The 20,414-nt window shown below is 45.7% G+C and overlaps 1 protein-coding gene across 1 annotated transcript in view; it reads left to right on the forward strand.

Moving 5' to 3' along the window:
• The window catches only part of LOC115122646 (contactin-associated protein-like 2), a 52,812-nt gene that overhangs the window by 15,050 nt on the left and 17,348 nt on the right, over positions 1–20,414 (forward strand). The window contains exons 4-7 of the mRNA XM_065019052.1: positions 14,600–14,747; positions 18,020–18,072; positions 18,275–18,425; positions 18,579–18,763. Coding sequence (XP_064875124.1) covers positions 14,600–14,747; positions 18,020–18,072; positions 18,275–18,425; positions 18,579–18,763 — 537 coding nt within the window. The remainder of the gene's footprint in view (positions 1–14,599; positions 14,748–18,019; positions 18,073–18,274; positions 18,426–18,578; positions 18,764–20,414) is intronic.

Here is a 20,414-nt window from a genome sequence, read left to right on the forward strand (position 1 = left end):
TGTCCCTTACCCTGTCCCTGTCCCTTACCCTGCCCCTTACCCTGTCCCTTACCCTGTCCCTTACCCTGTCCCTGTCCCTTACCCTGTCCCCATCCCTGTACCTGTCCCTTACCCTGCCCCTTACCCTGTCCCTGTCCCTTACCCTGTCCCCATCCCTGTCCCTTACCCTGTCCCCATCCCTGTCCCTGTCCCCATCCCTGTCCCTTACCCTGTCCCCATCCCTGTCCCCGTGCCTGTCACTGTCCCTGTCCCCATCCCTGTCACTGTCCCTGTCCCTGTCCCTTACCCTGTCCCCATCCCTGTCCCTTACCCTGTCCCCGTCCCTGTCACTGTCCCTGTCCCCATCCCTGTCCCTGTCCCTTACCCTTTCCCCATCCCTGTCCCTTACCCTGTCCCCGTCCCTGTCCCTTACCCTGTCCCCATCCCTGTCCCTTACCCTGTCCCTGTCCCTTACCCCTCCCTGTCCCTTACGCTGTCCCTGTCCCTGTTTCCCTGTCCCTTACCCTGTCCCTGTCCCCGCCCCTGTCCCTTACCCTGTCCCCGTCCCTGTCTCTGTCCCTTACCCTGTCCCTTACCCTGTCCCCGTCCCTGTCCCTTACCCTGTCCCCGTCCCTGTCACTGTCCCTGTCCCTTACCCTGTCCCCATCCCTGTCCCTTACCCTGTCCCCGTCCCTGTCCCCATCCCTGTCCTTGTCCCCATCCCTGTCCCTTACCCTGTCCCCATCCCTGTCACTGTCCCCGTCCCTGTCTCTTACCCCTTACCCTGTCCCCGTCCCTGTCCCTTACCCTGTCCCTGTCCCTTACCCTGCCCCTTACCCTGTCCCTTACCCTGTCCCTTACCCTGTCCCTGTCCCTGTCCCTTACCCTGTCCCCATCCCTGTCCCTTACCCTGTCCCCATCCCTGTCTCTGTCCCTTACCCTGTCCCTTACCCTGTCCCTTACCCTGTCTCTGTCCCTTACCCTGTCCCTGTCCCTTACCCTGTCCCTTACCCTGTCCCTGTCCCTTACCCTGTCCCTTACCCTGCCCCTTACCCTGTCCCCATCCCTGTCTCTGTCCCTTACCCTGTCCCTTACCCTGTCTCTGTCCCTTACCCTGTCTCTGTCCCTTACCCTGTCCCTTACCCTGTCCCTTACGCTGTCCCTGTCCCTTACCCTGTCCCTGTCCCTTACCCTGTCCCTTACCCTGTCCCTGTCCCTTACCCTGTCTCTGTCCCTTACCCTGTCCCTTACCCTGTCCCTGTCCCTTACCCTGTCCCTTACCCTGTCTCTGTCCCTTACCCTGTCTCTGTCCCTTACCCTGTCCCTTACCCTGTCCCTTACCCTGTCTCTGTCCCTTACCCTGTCCCTTACCCTGTCCCTTACCCTGTCTCTGTCCCTTACCCTGTCCCTTACCCTGTCCCTTACCCTGTCCCTGTCCCTTACCCTGTCTCTGTCCCTTACCCTGTCTCTGTCCCTTACCCTGTCCCTTACCCTGTCCCTTACCCTGTCCCTGTCCCTTACCCTGTCCCTTACCCTGTCCCTGTCCTTGTCCCTTACCCTGTCTCTGTCCCTTACCCTGTCCCTGTCCCTTACCCTGTCCTAGAATGCTATTTGTCCCTACACAGAGAGTACACCGCGGCGGAATACCTGACCACTGTGACTGACCCAAAATTAAGGAAAGCTTTGACTATGTACAGACTCAGTGAGCATAGCCTTGCTATTGAGAAAGGCCGCCGTAGGCAGACATGGCTCTCAAGAGAAGACAGGCTATGTGCTCACTGCCCACAAAATGAGGTGGAAACTGAGCTCCACTTCCTAACCTCCTGCCCAATGTATGACCATATTAGAGAGACATATTTCCCTCAGATAACACAGATCCACAAAGAATTCGAAAACAAATCCAATTTTGATAAACTCCCATATCTACTGGGTGAAATTCCACAGTGTGCCATCACAGCAGCAAGATTTGTGACCTGTTGCCACGAGAAAAGGGCAACCAGTAAAGAACACACACCATTGTAAATACATCCCATATTTATGCTTATTTATTTTATCTTGTGTCCTTTAACCATTTGTACATTGTTAAAAGACTGTATATATATATATATAATATGACATTTGTAATGTCTTTATTGTTTTGAAACTTCTGTATGTGTAATGTTTACTGTTAATTTTTATTGTTTATTTCACTTCATATATTATCTACCTCACTTGCTTTGGCAATGTTAACACATGTTTCCCATGCCAATAAAGCCCTTGAATTGAATTGAATTGAGAGAGAGAGAGAGAGAGAGAGAGAGAGAGAGAGGGAGAGGGGATAGAGAGAGAGGGAGAGAGGGGGAGAGAGAGAGAGAGGGGAGAGGGGAGAGGTAGAGACAGAGCTGCATTTCCTATTACACTGTTACCAATACTCAGACCTAAGAGATTATTTCTTTCCCAAAATTATAATTCAATACAAAGAATCTGAAACTATAAAAGATGAAGAAAGAATCAAATATTTATTGGGTGAAAAGCCAAAATGTGCAGTTTTGGCAGCCAAATATGTGTCCTCCTGCCACAACCTGAGGGACAGCCAGTGAAAAGTCCAATGTAATGTCGATAATATTTCCCATCTTGTTTTGTTTTGTCTTTCATACCAGGTCATGTGTCTTCTCAGTCATGTTGACACTGGTCCACTACCAGGTCATGTGTCTTCTCAGTCATGTTGACACTGGTCCACTACCAGGTCATGTGTCTTCTCAGTCATGTTGACACTGGTCCACTACCAGGTCATGTGTCTTCTCAGTCATGTTGACACTGGTCCACTACCAGGTCATGTGTCTTCTCAGTCATGTTGACACTGGTCCACTACCAGGTCATGTGTCTTCTCAGTCATGTTGACACTGGTCCACTACCAGGGCCTGTTGCACAAAACTAGATATGTTGGATTGGTCCAGGATATCTTGGTGATCCTGGCTCAATTGATCCGAACTGGTGCACTAAAGATGGATAGGGGCAGGAGGATATGTTATGGTATAAATTACCATGGAGATTTATTCTCAGTGGAGCTGAGCCTGGTCCAGACCAGGTCAAATTCCAGGATCTATTTAATCTCATCCCTAATGTCAGTCAGCAGTCATGTTGACAAATGGAAACCAGGTCATCAGTTATTTCACTGCTCACTATACATTGTTATCACATATAACTAGACCCACTGTTATTATTTAAACGTTTGTGATCATTAATTTCAATGATTTTGATAAAAATGATTTTTAGATGATGTTGCTATCATTAGATAATTTACAGTTTCCCATAGACTATAAGGCTTATATAAAATGATAGAATATTGGGCCACAGAGGTCAAAAAACACAAGTCATAATATTGTAACCAGTTGTTTTAAAGGAGTCATGTTGACAGTTGTTAAAATGACAGATCATGGGGCATTTCATGTTGACACTTGTACTTCAGTATGGTTTCATAAACAAAGACATGCTGATGTGCCAGAATATTAAGTATCACATTGTCATAAGTATCAAAACTGTCCAAAACAATATGTAGCTTTTCTGCAGAAAGAACCAGCCTCATAAATTTATGACTTTATCAGTTTTTCTTCAGTGTGGCCACTAGTATCTGTCATATAAACAAATACACATTCCATATGAATATAAAAACACAATGTGTAACATTATGTTCCTTTATTGAATAAGGTCCACAAAACAAAGCAGGTAAACCATCAGCTCCTTTGAAACTGAAGTCACAGTGACTCTACAAGATGGAAAGCACAGAATCATGTTGCATATTATACAAAATGATACATACACATTCAAAGGTCTGTATATAACACACCCTGCATGTCTGCATTAAAATAAATGCAGGACAAATCCATACACATCAACTGAACAGACAAATGAATGGATGCAGTAGCCATTTCCCTGCAGCCTTGTATCTTCTTATTTTTTTCACGACAGTATACCGCACAAACATCATAATGAGGCCATGTCAAAAAGTCAATTGAATTTAAAAAAGGGAAATTCCTCTGCCACCGCAGGACATATTTAACCAAAATTGAAAGCACACATACTAACTAAAATAATTCAGACAGAGATTGGTCCCTCAGCAGAGAGACAGAGAGAGAGACAGGGAAGATTGGGATTGAGAGAGTCCATGGCTGGTGGCATAAGGGGGATCTCCTTTTCAGGCAGGCCTTTACTGGGAGGACAGCACAACACAGTAAACACATGCCCTAACAGGGCTGAACATCAATTAAAAAAGGCAGTGAAATCGTGCCTTCAGGAGGCCAAAGGTCATTTCAACTCTGGCCCTGGTCCTGGCATGGGCAAACTGTGCTTCCTGGGGGTCTGTGAAAGGTGTCAGGAGAAAAGGCTGGCAGCCATACCCCTGTCTCCCAGCAACACACCAGAGAATTCACCTGTCAACACAAAATCTCATCATTAGCTACCTCATAAACACAGTGATATTCTTGACACAGCCATGATGGTTATAAATAGGGGTTGTGTGGCTTACCTTGTGATAGATTTCAGAGCCCGAGAAGATTCTGGAGTCATGGACTGACACATTTAAGAACAGATTGCTAGAGTTTCACACAGTCAGCAGATTGCAGACCATCTGAAATCATAAGATGAGGAATATTACACAATCAATGTACATCACTGGCAACAGAGTGTTCCAATGGACAATATCAAAAAGTTATGTTCACCTGAACATTAACGCTGTGAAAGGACACCCCTTCACAAAATAGGCCTCATGGGCACCTGCAGGGGCTTTATCCTTATGTGTGTGAGTCCACTGCACCAATGACAGAATGGGGAAACCTGTCCACAACAGTAGGATCCAGGTACTATGTGTTAACAGTTGTCCTGTAATTTGTAGATCCTCTTACCTGCAATCCTATAGAACTCCTCTTTGATGTCACAGAGTCTTCTGTGGCCAGGGAAGAATGGACATCTCCCCAATGCTTTGATAGCCAGACACACAGATCCTTATTGGACAAATTGTGGCCTTGTTCAGCTGTTCTGCATCCCCCACTGAGTACAGGAAGGCTCCACTAGCCCAACAGCGCAAGGATCCATGTACAAACCATTTGCTCCACACTCAGTGCATGGCTCCTTGCAGGGAAGTGCTTAATCCTGGGACCTTTTAGTCTGCATAGATACCTGATGCCATCTGCAGAAAACCTGTATCTTTCATATAGATGGTCATCAGGGAAGGAAGTGGTCCAACCTCCCCTGAAGACCCTTTCCAGCCTGAAGGCTCTCCTCAGCACAAGTGCTTCTTCATCCACCACATCTCCGAATGGGCATGCCATTGTCAAGCAGAAAGGAACACACAATTTTGGGCCTTCATAAGGCTGGCCCACCAGGTGCTGGGGGTGGGCAAAGAGGGCGATGCCTTAGGAAACGATGACTTGGTTGTACTGATTGCTGGGAAAGGTCAAAAATCCTTGAAAGATGGCACGTCCTGTGTGCTCACAATAAGAGCTCAGTATGTCATGGCTCACTTGATCAGAATATACCTATTTTTTTATTTTGAGCTGTGTCATCTTCTTAGCTGGGGAGGAAAGAAAAATAATGATTCTCTACATTTGTGTTACAGTTAGCATACAGTGTACATTGAAGGAATATCTCACCTCCCTCTCATTTTTTTATTTCAAGGTCCAGTTTTTTAATTGTCCTCTTTTTTATTTGGACTCCAGTGCAAGATTTATGATTTTCTTCTTGTAATTTGTAATGTCTGCCAGTTCTATTTCAAAATTGGAGGTGGTTGCCATACAACTTTCTGATAGCTTGTGAGCTCTGAACATATACAATTAGCGCAGCTGGCTTTGGCAGGATGTGGTGTCCTTTTTTAATATGCACTATGTTGCCAGGCTGGTTTTCCCACTGTATAGCATCTGGGTCTTGTAAAAGAAATTAGATTTTTTGATTTTGATGAGGATAGAGAGAGAGTAAATAGTACTTTCACAGTCTTAACATGATACCTCATGCCTTCTGGAATCCAGAGAGATGGACAGAGCTGCATTTCCATATTACACATGTGCTGTTACTGCTGCACTAAGGAATATTTCACCCTATCAAAATTTAATCAATTCAAAGAATTGAAACTATAAAAGATTATGAAAGAATCAAATATTTGATGGAGTACTCAAAATGGATCAGCAGTCGTTTGCTTGTGCTGGTGTCCTAACAGGAACACAACCTGAGGCACTGCAAGGCAATAGGTAAACCAAAGTCAGATGTCCAAATTGATTCAATATGAATGTGGTCTGTATCCCATGTAGAGATGGAAGGACATACCTTGAATGAAGCGGGTGGCATCTTGGGAGGAACCTATGCATGTCTCTTTCCCCCCAGGGATCCCTCTAAGACGGGCCTGCCTTTATTTAGCTCCAAGGTCATGTCTTTCTGTCTCTCAGTCAAGTTGACACTGGTGACCCAGGTCCGTGCCTTGTCTCAGGGTATTCTTTTTCACTGGTCTAAAACAGTACAGACATGTGTCTCAGGCACCTTCTGACACTGGTCCATATGCTTGTGCATTTGTTAAATATTAGTCAGGGTTGACACTGGTCCACTACCATGTCATGTTCTTCAGTCATTTGATTTTGGTCCACTACCATGTCCATTGTGTCTTCTCAGTCATAATCTTGACACTGGTCCACATACCAGGTCATGTGTCTTTAATGGATGTTGACACTGGTCCATTACCTTGGTCATTTGTCTTGTTTTCAGTAAAAAATATGAAACTGGTCCACTACCAGTGTCATGGAGTCTTCTCAGTCAAGTTGACACTGGTCCACTGCACCAGGTCATTGTCAATTAAAAAATGTCATGTTGACACTGGTAATTACCAGGTCAACTGTCAGTCATTTTTGGTCCACTACCAGATGTGAATTAAGTCATTTGAATTGTAATTGTGATGTTACCAGGTCATGTGTCTTCTAATGAGTGTGACACTGGTCTACTACCAGGTCATGTGTCTTCTCAGTCATTTGACACTGGTCCACTACCAGGTCATGTGTCTTTCAGTCATAATTGACACTGGTTTACTACCAGGTCATGTGTCTTCCAGTCATGTTGACACTGGTCCACTACCAGGTCATGTGTCTTCTCAGTAATGTTGACACTGGTCTAAATCAGGTCTGTGATCTTCTCAGTCATGTTGACACTGGTCCACTACCAGGTCATTGTCTTCAGTCATGGCTTAATGAACTGGTCTACTATCCAGGTCTTGTGTCTTTGTCAGTCATGTTGACAGCCTGGTCCACTACCAGGTCTTGTGCTTCATTCAGTCATGTTGACACTGGTCCATTTACCAGGTCATGTCTTCAGTCATGTTGACACTGGTCCACTACCAGGTCATGTGTCTTCTCAGTCATGTTGACACTGGTCCACTACCAGGTCATGTGTCTTCTCAGTTATGTTGACACTGGTCCACTACCAGGTCATGTGTCTTCTCAGTCATGTTGACACTGGTCCACTACCAGGTCATGTGTCTTCTCAGCCATGTTGACACTGGTCCACTACCAGGTCATGTGTCTTCTCAGTCATGTTGACACTGGTCTACTACCGTTGCTTTAATGTATTGTTGTTCTCATTAATATTGTTGTTGTAGTTGTTGTTAATGGTAATCCCATGTCCACTACTACTACTATTATTGCTGTTGGTCCCACCATTTATTTACGTATATATAAATATATATATGTTTTTTATGGATAAACATATATATATATATATATATATATATATATCTTCTTATTTTTTTCTTCGATATGTATACTTTGAAAATGTAAGTAATAATGAACTTGCCATGTCAATAAAGTCAATTGAATTTAATTGAGAGAGAGGGAGAGTGAGAGGGCGAGAGATGGATAGAGAGAGAGGGGGAGAGGAAGTGAGGGAAAGAGGGAGAGAGAAAGGGATAGAGAGAGACAGAGAGAGAAAGGGATAGAGAGAGACAGAGAGAGAGACAGAGAGAAAGGGATATAGAGAGAGAGAGGGAGAGAGCATAAGAGAGAGAGATAGTTTTTGAGGTTTAAAAAACCTTTACTGGGTCTGGGAATCCACAACACAATAAACACCCAAACAAACAAAAACATGGTTAAACATCAATTAAAAACAAAACACCAAATCTTCCTCCACAGTAACTAAACACAACAACCTCTGAATTCCCCATATACTCATAAACAGTCCAATGTTATTAACCAGTTTGTAATTGGCAAACTCAACCCTCAGTCTCGCTGCCACCACGTCCACAGACCCCTGTCCCCGAAAACTGTTCTAATCGTGTCTTCCATATTGCTATTTTAGCTGCCCCTGACACAAAATTAAGCAAAATAACTACACCCCTTCTTTACTAAACCTGTACTTCGGCCCAAATAATAACAGTTGGGAAGAGAGAACCTCTCCCAGAGCTGAGAACCAGCTAGTGATCAGGTCACTGACACTGTAAGAACAGATGTGGTAGAGTTTCAGACTCAGCACAGAATGGACACCCTTCCCCAACAGTAGGATCCAGATGTACCAGACACAGAATGGACACCCCTCCCCAACAGTAGGATTCAGATGTACCAGATGCATAATGGACACCCCTCCCCAACAGGAGGATCCAGGTGTACCAGATACATAATGGACACCCCTCCCCAACAGTAGGATCCAGGTGTACCAGATGCAGAATGGACACCCTTCCCCAACAGTAGGATCCAGGTGTACCAGATGCAGAATGGACACCCTTCCCCAACAGTAGGATCCAGGTGTACCAGACACAGAATGGACACCCCTCCCTAACAGTAGGATCCAGATGTACCAGATGCATAATGGACACCCCTCCCCAACAGTAGGATCCAGGTGTACCAGACACAGAATGGACACCCCTCCCCAACAGTAGGATCCAGATGTACCAGATGCATATTGGTGGCTATGGCTCCATGTATTATCCTCCATTGGAGGTCAGCTGTCCTCTAATCAATAGGCAGTTTATATAAAGACTGCCAACAGCCTTTTGGGGAGGCAGCTGGACCAAACACACCCACCCACCTCGTTGATTTGACCCCTTCCAGGGAAGAAGCACCGGACTCTTTTACACATATTATGTACATGACCTTCTTTCCCACGACCTTGAACTCCCCCAGCTCCGGGGTATGGAAGGAAAGCAGCATCCTTGAACTCCCCCAGCTCCGGGGTATGGAAGGAAAGCAGCATCCTTGAACTCCCCCAGCTCCGGGGTATGGAAGGAAAGCAGCATCCTTAAACTCCCCCAGCTCCGGGGTATGGAAGGAAAGCAGCATCCCCACGTCCTCCTCGGATGACCCCTGTCCACTAACATTCAGCGTTGGGAACCGATAAGAGTTGGAAGTATCCACCGATCAGAGTTGGAACTTTCAGTCACAAACTGCCGATGAAGTACTGGCAAGGAATCGCAGACAGCTGCGACCTTCCTCAGTAGGCGAGATGTTCGGATCCCGCTCTTTCTCCCAGCTCCTCCAACGATCTGCTCCGATTACCCATCTTGGTACACCCCACACCTAACAGGCATGAACGTAGGCTGGCTGAACCCACAGCACAGGACTGGATGGCAGTGTTGTAAAAAAGAGGCTCTTCAAAAAGTCACATCCCTGGTGGCGTGCCGGCCTTACGGGACTTGACAAGAACTCTCCAAGCCTGCATACAGACTCATAAAATGGAGTCAAGCCAGACAAATCACCCTTTCTAGCTTTCTAGCTGTTTGTCTTAGCCCAAACAGCCCATTCTCCTCACCAATGTATAGGCTGTGTTGACCCAGCTAGAACTGTCACAGTACAACAGTCTCTGGGCTGTTTGAAGCCAGAAAGCCATGATCCTGGAAAGAAATGTCCACCAGACCTTGTCCACCCTCGTGCAGTGGCAGGTACAGGGCTGCATCTTTAATCCAATGTTGTCCAGACCAGAAGAAATTGACAAGGGTCCTCTGATGCTGTAAAATCATTAGTCTGTGCCACAGGGTAGAGGCAGCAAAATTATTGGCTACTGGCACCCTTCCCCTATAAGACAGCTGGGGTAGCACTCATTTCCACCTAGACAATCTGGCAAACACCTTCTTCACTACACCCTCCCAGTTATTTTTTAAAGACATTGGAGCCTAGAATAACCCGCAACGTCTTCATCCCATCTCTGCCCCACTGAAGCCCCCCTAGTAAGCGTGTAGCAGACCCAATCTGAAGCTGACCTGCCCACAGTGATTCACTCTTTTCCCAACTAACTCTAGCTGAGGAGGCCCCCTCATACACCTTTAAAGCGTTTGAGAGAACCTCAACATCCTCACCCCCTGTAATTAAAACTGGCATGTCATCTGCATACTCAGACAGTGCTATCGTGGGACCCTTCATTACCCCTGGCACAGAGAAACCAGTAAGCCTCGCTCTTAAAAAACAATGCATTGGTTCAATTGCCAGACAATATAAATGCCCTGAAATTGGGCATCCCTGCCCGATGCCCCATCCCCGTCCAACGGGGTAACTCAAACCACCGACCTATCTTCACCATACATGAGGCCCTAAAACCAATCACCCCTCTTGGTCACACTGTCTTCAGGTTTCCTTTATTTGATCAAATACAGCAATACGCTCTGTACCCTCATTAGGAGCATAAACATTCAAATAAATACATAACATCTGCCTTGACCAATAAAATCCGACCCTTGACAATCTCTGTTGTTGATACTACAGTCACCCCTAAGCCCGAGGAAAACAAAATTGCCACCCCAGCACTGAAATTAGTACTGTGACTGAGTATATGCTGCCCCTCTCACCACATTCCCCAGTCAACCTCTTTAGCCTCATCACTATGTCTCCTGTAGGAAAAGTACATTAAGCCTTTTCTGTTTTATTACTTCTAATACCCAAGCCCTCTTATTCCTGTCCCTTCCCCCATTAATATTGAAAGAACCTACCCTTAGTACCTCCATATAGAAAAGAGAAAAGAAAAGCAGAAGAAACCACAGAGAAACCAGACAAAGAGAAAGAAAACACCTTATGAGGCATGATCATCATCATTGTTTTATTTTTCTCTGAACCTTCCCACATTTCCCACAACCTTTTGCTGCCGTGACAGCAGTAACACATTTCCTCAAGCGGAAATGCTTCTTCACACTCAGCTGGTCGAACCCCATCGTCTTCTGTAACATCACAGCTGACCTCACAAACATATCAACATTAAAAACAATTTAACAGATTGGTCAAGGAAGTTATTTACAGTTGAAGTGGGAAGTTTACATACACTTATGTTGGAGTCATTAAAACTCGTTTTTCAACCACTCCACACATTTCTTGTGAACAAACTATTGTTTTGGTAAGTCGGTTAGGACATCTACTTTGTGCATGACACAAGTAATTTGTCCAACAATTGTTTACAGACCGATTATTTAACTTATAATTCACTGTATCACAATTCCAGTGGGTCAGAAGTTTACATACACTAAGTTGACTGTGCCTTTAAACAGCTTGGAACCTTGGAACCTGTCATGCCTGTGGATGTATTTCAAAGCCTACCTTCAAAAAGAAATCAGCCAAGACCTCAGAAAAAAATGTAGACCTCCACAAGTCTGGTTCATCCTTTGGAGCAATTTCCAAATGCCTGAAGGTACCACGTTCATATGTACAAATAATAGTATGCCAGTATAAACACCATGGGACCACGCAGCCATCATACCGCTCAGGAAGGAGACGCGTTCTGTCTCCTAGAGATGAACGTACATTGGTGCGAAAAGTGCAAATGAAATACCAGAACAACAGCAAAGGACCTTGTGAAGATGCTGGAGGAAACAGGTACACAATTATTTATATCCACAGTAAAACAAGTCCTATATCGACATAACCTGAATGCCCGCTCAGCAAGGACGAAGCCACTGCTCCAAACTGCCATAAAAGGGCCAGACTACGGTTTGCAACTGCACATGGGGACAAAGATCGTACTTTTTGGAGAAATGTCCTCTGGTCTGATGAAACAGAAATAGAACTGTTTGGCCATAATGACCATTGTTGTAGGGAAAAGGGGGACACTTGCAAGCCGAAGAACACCATCCCAACCGTGAAGCACGGGGGTGGCAGCATCATGTTGTGGGGGTGCTTTGCTGCGGGAGGGACTGGTGCACTTCAAAAAATTGATGGCATCATGAGGTGGGAAAATTATGTGGATATACTGAAGCAACATCTCAAGACATCAGTCAGGAAGTTAAAGCTTGGTCGCAAATGGGTCTTCCAAATGGACAATGACCCCAAGCATACTTCCAAAGTTGTGGCAAAATGGCTTAAGGACAACAAAGTCAAGGTATTGGAGTGTCCATCACAAAGCCCTGACTTCAATCCTATAGAAAATGTGTGGGCCAGCAAGGAGGCCTACAAACCTGACTCAGTTACACCAGCTCTGTCAGGAGGAATGGGCCAAAATGCACCCAACTTTTTGTGGGAAGCTTGTGGAAGGCTACCTGAAACGTATGACCCAAGTTAAACAACTTAAAGGCAATGTTACCAAATACTAATTGAGTGTATGTAAACTTTTGACCCACTGGGAATGTGATGAAAGAAATAAAAGCTGGAATAAATAATTCTCTCTACTATTATTCTGACATTTCACGTTATTAAAATAAAGTGATAGATCTAACTGACCTGAGACAGGGATTTTTTACTAGGATTAAATGTTAGCAATTGTGAAAAACTGTGTTTAAATGTATTTGGCGAAGGTGTATGTAAACTTACGACTTCAACTGTACGTAATTTAGATTGTAAATTGAGTCACCGCCAGCATCTATCATATCAACAGAGATATCAGATATAATCATATCCTTCTCCTGATCCTCCTCAACTGAGGCCACAGACCCCTGACTCCCCTCTACCACATCCCTCTCAACACTAACCACTTGCACCCCATCAGTAGTACCAGGCTTCTCCTCCCTCCACTGCCTGGGAGAATAGCTGCCGAGGACCACCTGCGCCCCTCCCTTTTCGGGCAAGCATGTCTCTTATGACCCTCATCCCCACATACCCATACTAACATAAGCTGTATACAGTCTGTTGTCATACTTGACTTTAAACAATAACTCCCAAAGTCTGCTCCGTTGAGTCCAACAACATAACACCTGTCGCCGAAACGACATGTTTCAGAGCCGGGTGTTTGAAATGTCATAACCTGTTTCAGGCCCGTTTGTGTGAAACGATATAACCTGTTTCAGGCCCGTTAGTGTGAAACGACATTACCTGTTTCAGAGACAGTGTTTGAAACGTCATAACCTGTTTCAGGCCCGTTTGTGTGAAACGACATTACCTGTTTCAGAGACAGTGTTTGAAACGATATAACCTGTTTCAGGCCCGTTTGTGTGAAACGACATTACCTGTTTCAGAGCCGGGTGTGTGAAACGACATTACCTGTTTTAGAGACAGCGTTTGAAACGTCATAACCTGTTTCAGAGCCGGTCTTTGAAACGACATAACCTGTTTCAGAGCCGGTCTTTGAAACGACATAACCTGTTTCAGAGCCGGTGTTTGAAACGACGTAACCTGTTTCAGAGCCGGGTGTGTGAAACGACATTACCTGTTTTAGAGACAGTGTTTGAAACGTCATAACCTGTTTCAGAGCGGGTCTTTGAAACGACATAACCTGTTTCAGAGCCGGTCTTTGAAACGACGTAACCTCTTTCAGAGCCGGGTGTGTGAAACGATATAACCTGTTTCAGAGCCGGTCTTCGAACTGACGTAACCTATTTCAGAGCCGGATGTTTGAAACGACGTAACCTGTTCCCCTCTGCCCTTCGCCTTTCTCTCTCTCTCTCTCTCTCTCTCTCTCTCTCTCTCTGGCCCTCGCTCCTCAGCATATGCTGATAGGGCAGAGGGTTTCTTCTCTTGTTCCTTCTTTAGCAAGATGGGAGCATGAACCAATATATTCCTCTAAGGCTCATCCTATTGTAAAGAAATTAAAACAGGACTTAACTACCACAGATAAAGCAGACAGCCAAGAGAATACTTTAATTTTTACATTTTCTTTCTCTGGTGAGGTACAATAGAAAACTTCATCCTTTCTGCTGGCGAGAGATGGTGAGGGAGAGAGAGAGAGAGAGGGAGGGAGAGAGAGAAGGTGAGGGAGAGAGAGAGAAGGAGGGAGGAAGAGAGAGAGGGAGGGAGGAAGAGAGAGAGGGAGGGAGAAAGAGAGGGAGGGAGAGAGAGAGGGAGGGAGAGAGAAGGGGAGGGAGAGAGAGAAGGGGAGGGAGGAAGAGAAGGGGGAGGGAGGGAGAGAGAAAGAGAGAGAGGGGAGAGAAAAAGAGGGAGGGAGAAAGACAGGGAGGGAGAGAGAGACATGGAGGGAGAGAGAGACGGAGGGAGGAAGAGAGACAGGGAGGGAGAGAGAGAGAAGGGGAGGGGAGGGAGAGAGGATGAGAGAGAGGGACAGACAGACTGAGAGGGAGGGAGGGAGGGAGTGGGAGGAGGAGAGCGAGGGCATGGGGTAGGAGATGGATGGAGAGAGAGAGAGAGAGAGAGAGAGAGAGAGAGAGAGAGAGAGAGAGGTAAACTTAAGGTTTTAACCTTTCATTGAATTGCTTACAAGGACAAGTGTTCTGGTAAGCACACACAAGTGACCTCTGCTCTCTGTATCTCTGCAGGCGTTCTCAGGCAACTCCAACACAGAGAGCGTGGTAAGACACGACCTGGCGCAAGGCATTGTGGGCCGGTTGCTGCGTTTTGTACCGCTGGACTGGAGTGGAGAGGGACGCATCGGCCTCCGCATAGAGGTCTACGGCTGTTCCTACTGTGAGTACATACACACACACACACTACACACACACTACACACACACTACACAAATACTACACAAACACTACACACACACTACACACACTACACACACACTACACACACACTACACACACAATACACAAACACTACACACACACTACACACACACTACACACACACTACACACACACTACACAAATACTACATACACACTACACACATACATACATACTACACACACACACACTACACAAACACTGCACACAGTACACACACACAGTACACACACACTACACACACAGTACACACACACACACTACACAAACACTACACAAACACTACACACACACTACACACACACTACACACACACTACACACACACTACACAAATACTACATACACACTACACACATACTACACAAACACTACACAAACACTACACACAACACACTACACACACTACACACATACTACACACACTACACAAACACTACACAAACACTACACACACACTACACACACACACACACACTACACAAACACTACACACACACTACACAACATACTACACTACAAACACTACACAAACACTACACACACACACTACACAAACACAACACACTAGTACACACACTACACACACAGTACAAACACTACACACACTACACACACAAACACACACACACACAACACAAACACTACACACACACACACACACAACACAAATACACAGACACTACACACACACTACACACAACACTACACACAAATACTACACACACACACACACACACACACACACACACACACACACACACACACACACACACACACACACACTACACACAAACACTACACACACACTACACAAACACTACACACACACTACACACACACACAACACAAACACTACCCACACACTACACAAACACTACACAGACACTACACACACACTACACAAACACTACACACACACTACACACACACTACACACACTACTACACACACACTACACAAATACTACACAAACACTACACACACACACTACACACATTACACACACACATCACAAACACTACACATACACTACACACACACTATACAAACACTACACACACACACTACACACATTACACACACACTACACAAATACTACACAAACACTACACAGCTCATAGGATCCAGATAATCATTAGGATGTTACGGTAATGAGTCAGTCTGAGTCTCATCTCTCATCTCTCTGTAATCAGCTCTGGTCTTCATTATGAACTAATTACATCAACCACATAAATGAAGATGGAATTACATACATCAACTGTCAACACCGAACACACATGGGAACACGCACACACACACACGCACACACACACACACACACACACACACACACACACACACACACACACACACACACACACACACACACACACACACACACACACACACACACACCCTTATCCCCACAGGAGTTCACACACTGCAGATCAGCCTTTCCTCCACATCCTATTACAGCCTGCCAAATTGATTTTGATAAGGAATGTTCAATTAAGACTTGGCATAAATTACTGCTAGAAGTGACACACGTACATTTTTCATTCCAGTGGAGCGATTATTCCTTTTTTCTATGAGCTTCTCTGTCCACACACCCTGTCTCTCACACTCTCTCTCTCTCTCACACACACACACACACACACACACACACACACACACACACACACACACACACACACACACTGGCTCTCACACACACACACGGTTTAGCTTGTTTGCAGGCCATTGAAGTGAAAGCAAGAGGAATAGTAGTCGATTGGGGTGCTCCTCTAATGATTGTGTTTGTTTGACAGATGTGAGTGATGGTGTGGGTTAGGACAGTCACACACACTGCATGGAGACATGTATCATCAGTCTGTTGTCTGTGTGTGAAAGCCGTCGGTGCTTTCGGGTGATTTTCCTGTCAGAACACATCTACCCGTCGTTCACTCATTCAGCCAACACACATCTTTCCCTTCATTTCTCCCTCCTTTCATCCCTCCTTCCATCATCCTTCCTTCAATCCCTGCTTCCCTTTCATTCACTCATATCATATCGATCTATCCCTCCCTTCCCCTCGCTGCCTTTTCCCTCCTTCCCTCTTCCCTGCTTTTCAACCTCCCTCCCTCTTACCTCATCTGATCCCTCCCTCCTTTTCTCCCTCCTCCCTTTCACTGAAACAACACTCATCTGATCTCTACATCCTGTCTTCCCTCCCTCACCCCTCTCTCCCTCCTGTCTTACCTCCCTCACCCTCTCTCCCTCCTGTCCTCCCTCCCTCACCCCTCTCTCCCTCCTGTCTTACCTCCCTCACCCCTCTCTCCCTCCTGTCTTCCCTCCCTCACCCCACTCTCCCTCCTGTCTTACCTCCCTCACCCCTCTCTCCCTCCTGTCTTCCCTCCCTCACCCTCTCTCCCCCAGCCCTCATCTCTCCATGATAATGATACTAATTTTGTATCATTTTTTCCAAGGGATTATTTTCATGTATTTCCAAAGCAGCGTTAGAATATTAGCATTTGTCCTTTTTCTATGTTGTAATCCAGCAGGTTCCAGACCTGTTTCTGGTCTGCAATAATGCAGGTTAATTTATCTTATCCCATTAATGCATACTAATTTATCCCATTAAATTTCCATTAAAGTAGCTTGTCACGGTCGTTTGTGTGCAGGATGTGTGTGTGTGTGTGTGTGTGTGTGTGTGTGTGTGTGTGTGTGTGTGTGTGTGTGTGTGTGTGTGTGTGTGTGTGTGTGTGTGTGTGTGTGTGTGTGTGTGTGTGTGTGTGTGCGATCCAATCAGTTCTGGGCTCTCCTATCTAACCTCTCTATATAGTCTACTTGTCTGTGTCTGATATGGCAGTGACACACACACACAGCACACACGCACACACACACACACACACACACACACACACACACACACACACACACACACACACACACACACACACACACACACACACTCTCTCTCTCTCTCTCTCTCTCCCTTTCTCTCTCTCCCTTTCTCTCTCTCTCCCTTTCTCTCTCTTTCTCTCTCTCTCTCTTTCTCTCTCTCTCCCTCTCCCTTTCTCTCTCCTGTGTCTACTCAAACAGACGGTGAAGATGATAGTGAAATTGGAACAGCAGTGAATTTGATCTAACCTCCCTCTCGTCTCTCTACTTCTCATCTCCTATCCTTTTGATGCACTCCTCCACCACCCCTCCCCCTCTCTCTGTCTACACCACCCCTTCCCCCCTCTCTCTGTCTACCTCTTTCTCTCAGGGGCAGACGTAATAAACTTTGATGGACAGGGAGTTATATCGTACCGATTTAAGGTAAGGAATAAATCCTGTTTTTTTAATGTAGTCATGTCTGTTTACTTCGACTTCAGTCCACGTTGTTCAGTTCCAGAGAGCTACTGGGGTGAGAAGGCTTTAGTTCCAACCCAACACTAACACATCAGGACTGTCATTGAAGAAGTCTGTCTGTTATATTTCATCTACTAAAATAAAGAGGTTGTTATTTTGTTCCCTACAGGTGAAGAAGATGAAGATCATAAAGGATGTGATCGCTCTGAAGTTTAAAACGTGGGATAGTGAAGGAGTCATTCTACATGGAGAGGGACAGCAAGGAGACTATATTACATTAGAGCTACGCAAGGCCAAACTCCTCCTGCAGATTAACCTAGGTATAATAAACACACACACACACACACACACACACACACACTCACACACACACACACACACACACACACACACACACACACACACACACACACACACACACACACACACACGCGCGCACTGTCCTGGTGTGTGTTTAACCCTGTGATCTCCAGGCAGTAACCAGTACGGTTCGATCCTGGGCCACACCTCTGTGACGTCTGGAAGCCTATTGGATGATCACCACTGGCACTCTGTGATGATTGAACGATATCGACGCAACGTTAACTTCACCCTGGACACACACACACAACACTTCAGGACCAACGGAGAGTTTGACCATCTGGATCTAGACTACGAGGTGAGGAGCTAAAGAAACACACACACACACCACACACACACACACACACCACACAAACACACACACACGCCTGTACTGTACATACAGTACACTAAAGAAAAATATCAACTCAACATGCAACAATTTCAAAGATTTTACTGAGTTACAGTTCATAGAAGGAAATCAGTCAATTTAAATAAATTCATTAGGCCCTAATCTATGGATTTCATCTTTTAGTCACAGATACCTTAAGAAAAAGTAGGGGAGTGGATCAGAAAACCAGTCAGTGTCTGATGTGACCACCATTTGCCTCATGCAGCGTGACACATCTCCTTCCACATCTTAATTAGTGACATGTCTGGTGAATATGCAGGCCAAGAACTGGGACATTTTCAGCTTCCAGGAATTGTGTACAGATCCTTGCGACATTATCATGCTGAAACATGAGGTGATGGGGGATGAATGGCATGACAATGGGCCTCAGGATCGGTACGGTGTGTCTGTGCATTAAAATTGCCATCCATAAAATGGAACTGTGTTTGTTGTCTGTAGCTGATGCCCATAACCCCACCGCCAACATGGGGAATTCTGTTCACAACATCAGCAAACCGCTCGCCCACACAACGCCATACACACTGTCTGCCATCTGCCCGGTACAGTTGAAACCCGGGATTCATCGGTGAAGAGCACACTTCTCCAGCGTGCCAGTGGCCATCGAAGGTGAGCATTTGCCTACTGAAGTCAGCTACAATGGCAAACTGCAGTCAGGTCGAGACCATGGTGAGGACGATGAGCACGCAGATGAGCTTCCCCGACGAGACGGCTTCTGACAGTTTGTGCAGAAATCCTTCAGTTGTGCAAACCCACAGTTTCATCAGCTGTCCCGGTAGCTGGTCTCAGACGATCCCGCAAGGTGAAGAAGATGTGGAGGTCCTGGGCTGGCGTGGTTACACGTGGCCTGCGGTTGTGAGGCCTGTTGGACGTACTGCCAAATTCTCTAAAACAACGTTGGAGGCAGCTTATGGTAGAGAAATGGACATTCAATTATCTGGCAGCATCTCTGGTGGACATTCCTGCAGTCAGCATGCAGCATGCCAATTGCACACTCCCTCAAAACTTGAGACATCTGTGACATTGTGTTGTGTGACAAAACTGCACATTTTAGAGTGGCTTTTATTGTCCCCAGCACAAGGTGCACCTACTCTTGATATGCCACACCTGTCAGGTGGATGGATTTTCTTGGCAAAGGAAAAATGCTCACTAACAGGGATGTAAACACATTTGTGCACAGAATTTGAGAGAAATAAGCTTTTTTTATTTCAGCTCATGAAACATAGGACAAACACTTGATATTTCTTTCCGATGCATTCACACACTGACGCACAGCATTGTTCCACTGCTTCAGATTCCTCTACAGAGTGTCTCTCAGTATTTCCCTCCCTCCCTCTAGACCTATAACAGGCTTTGTATAGCACTAATTAACACTCTGTCCTGAGAGCACAGCCGTCAACTCACCTCCCTCCCCCTTCCTCCCCCTAGTTCCTCTGTCTCACCTCCGACTCACCCTATTAACACCCTCCTCCGCTTGTCAATGTCATGTCTCCTCTCTTCTGCTTTCTCTCTTCCCTTCTTCTTTCTACAGTTTTCTATTTTCTTGTTTTTTCATCTCTCT

The sequence above is a fragment of the Oncorhynchus nerka genome, linkage group LG6, assembly GCF_034236695.1.
Source record: "Oncorhynchus nerka isolate Pitt River linkage group LG6, Oner_Uvic_2.0, whole genome shotgun sequence".
NCBI lineage: Eukaryota > Metazoa > Chordata > Actinopteri > Salmoniformes > Salmonidae > Oncorhynchus > Oncorhynchus nerka.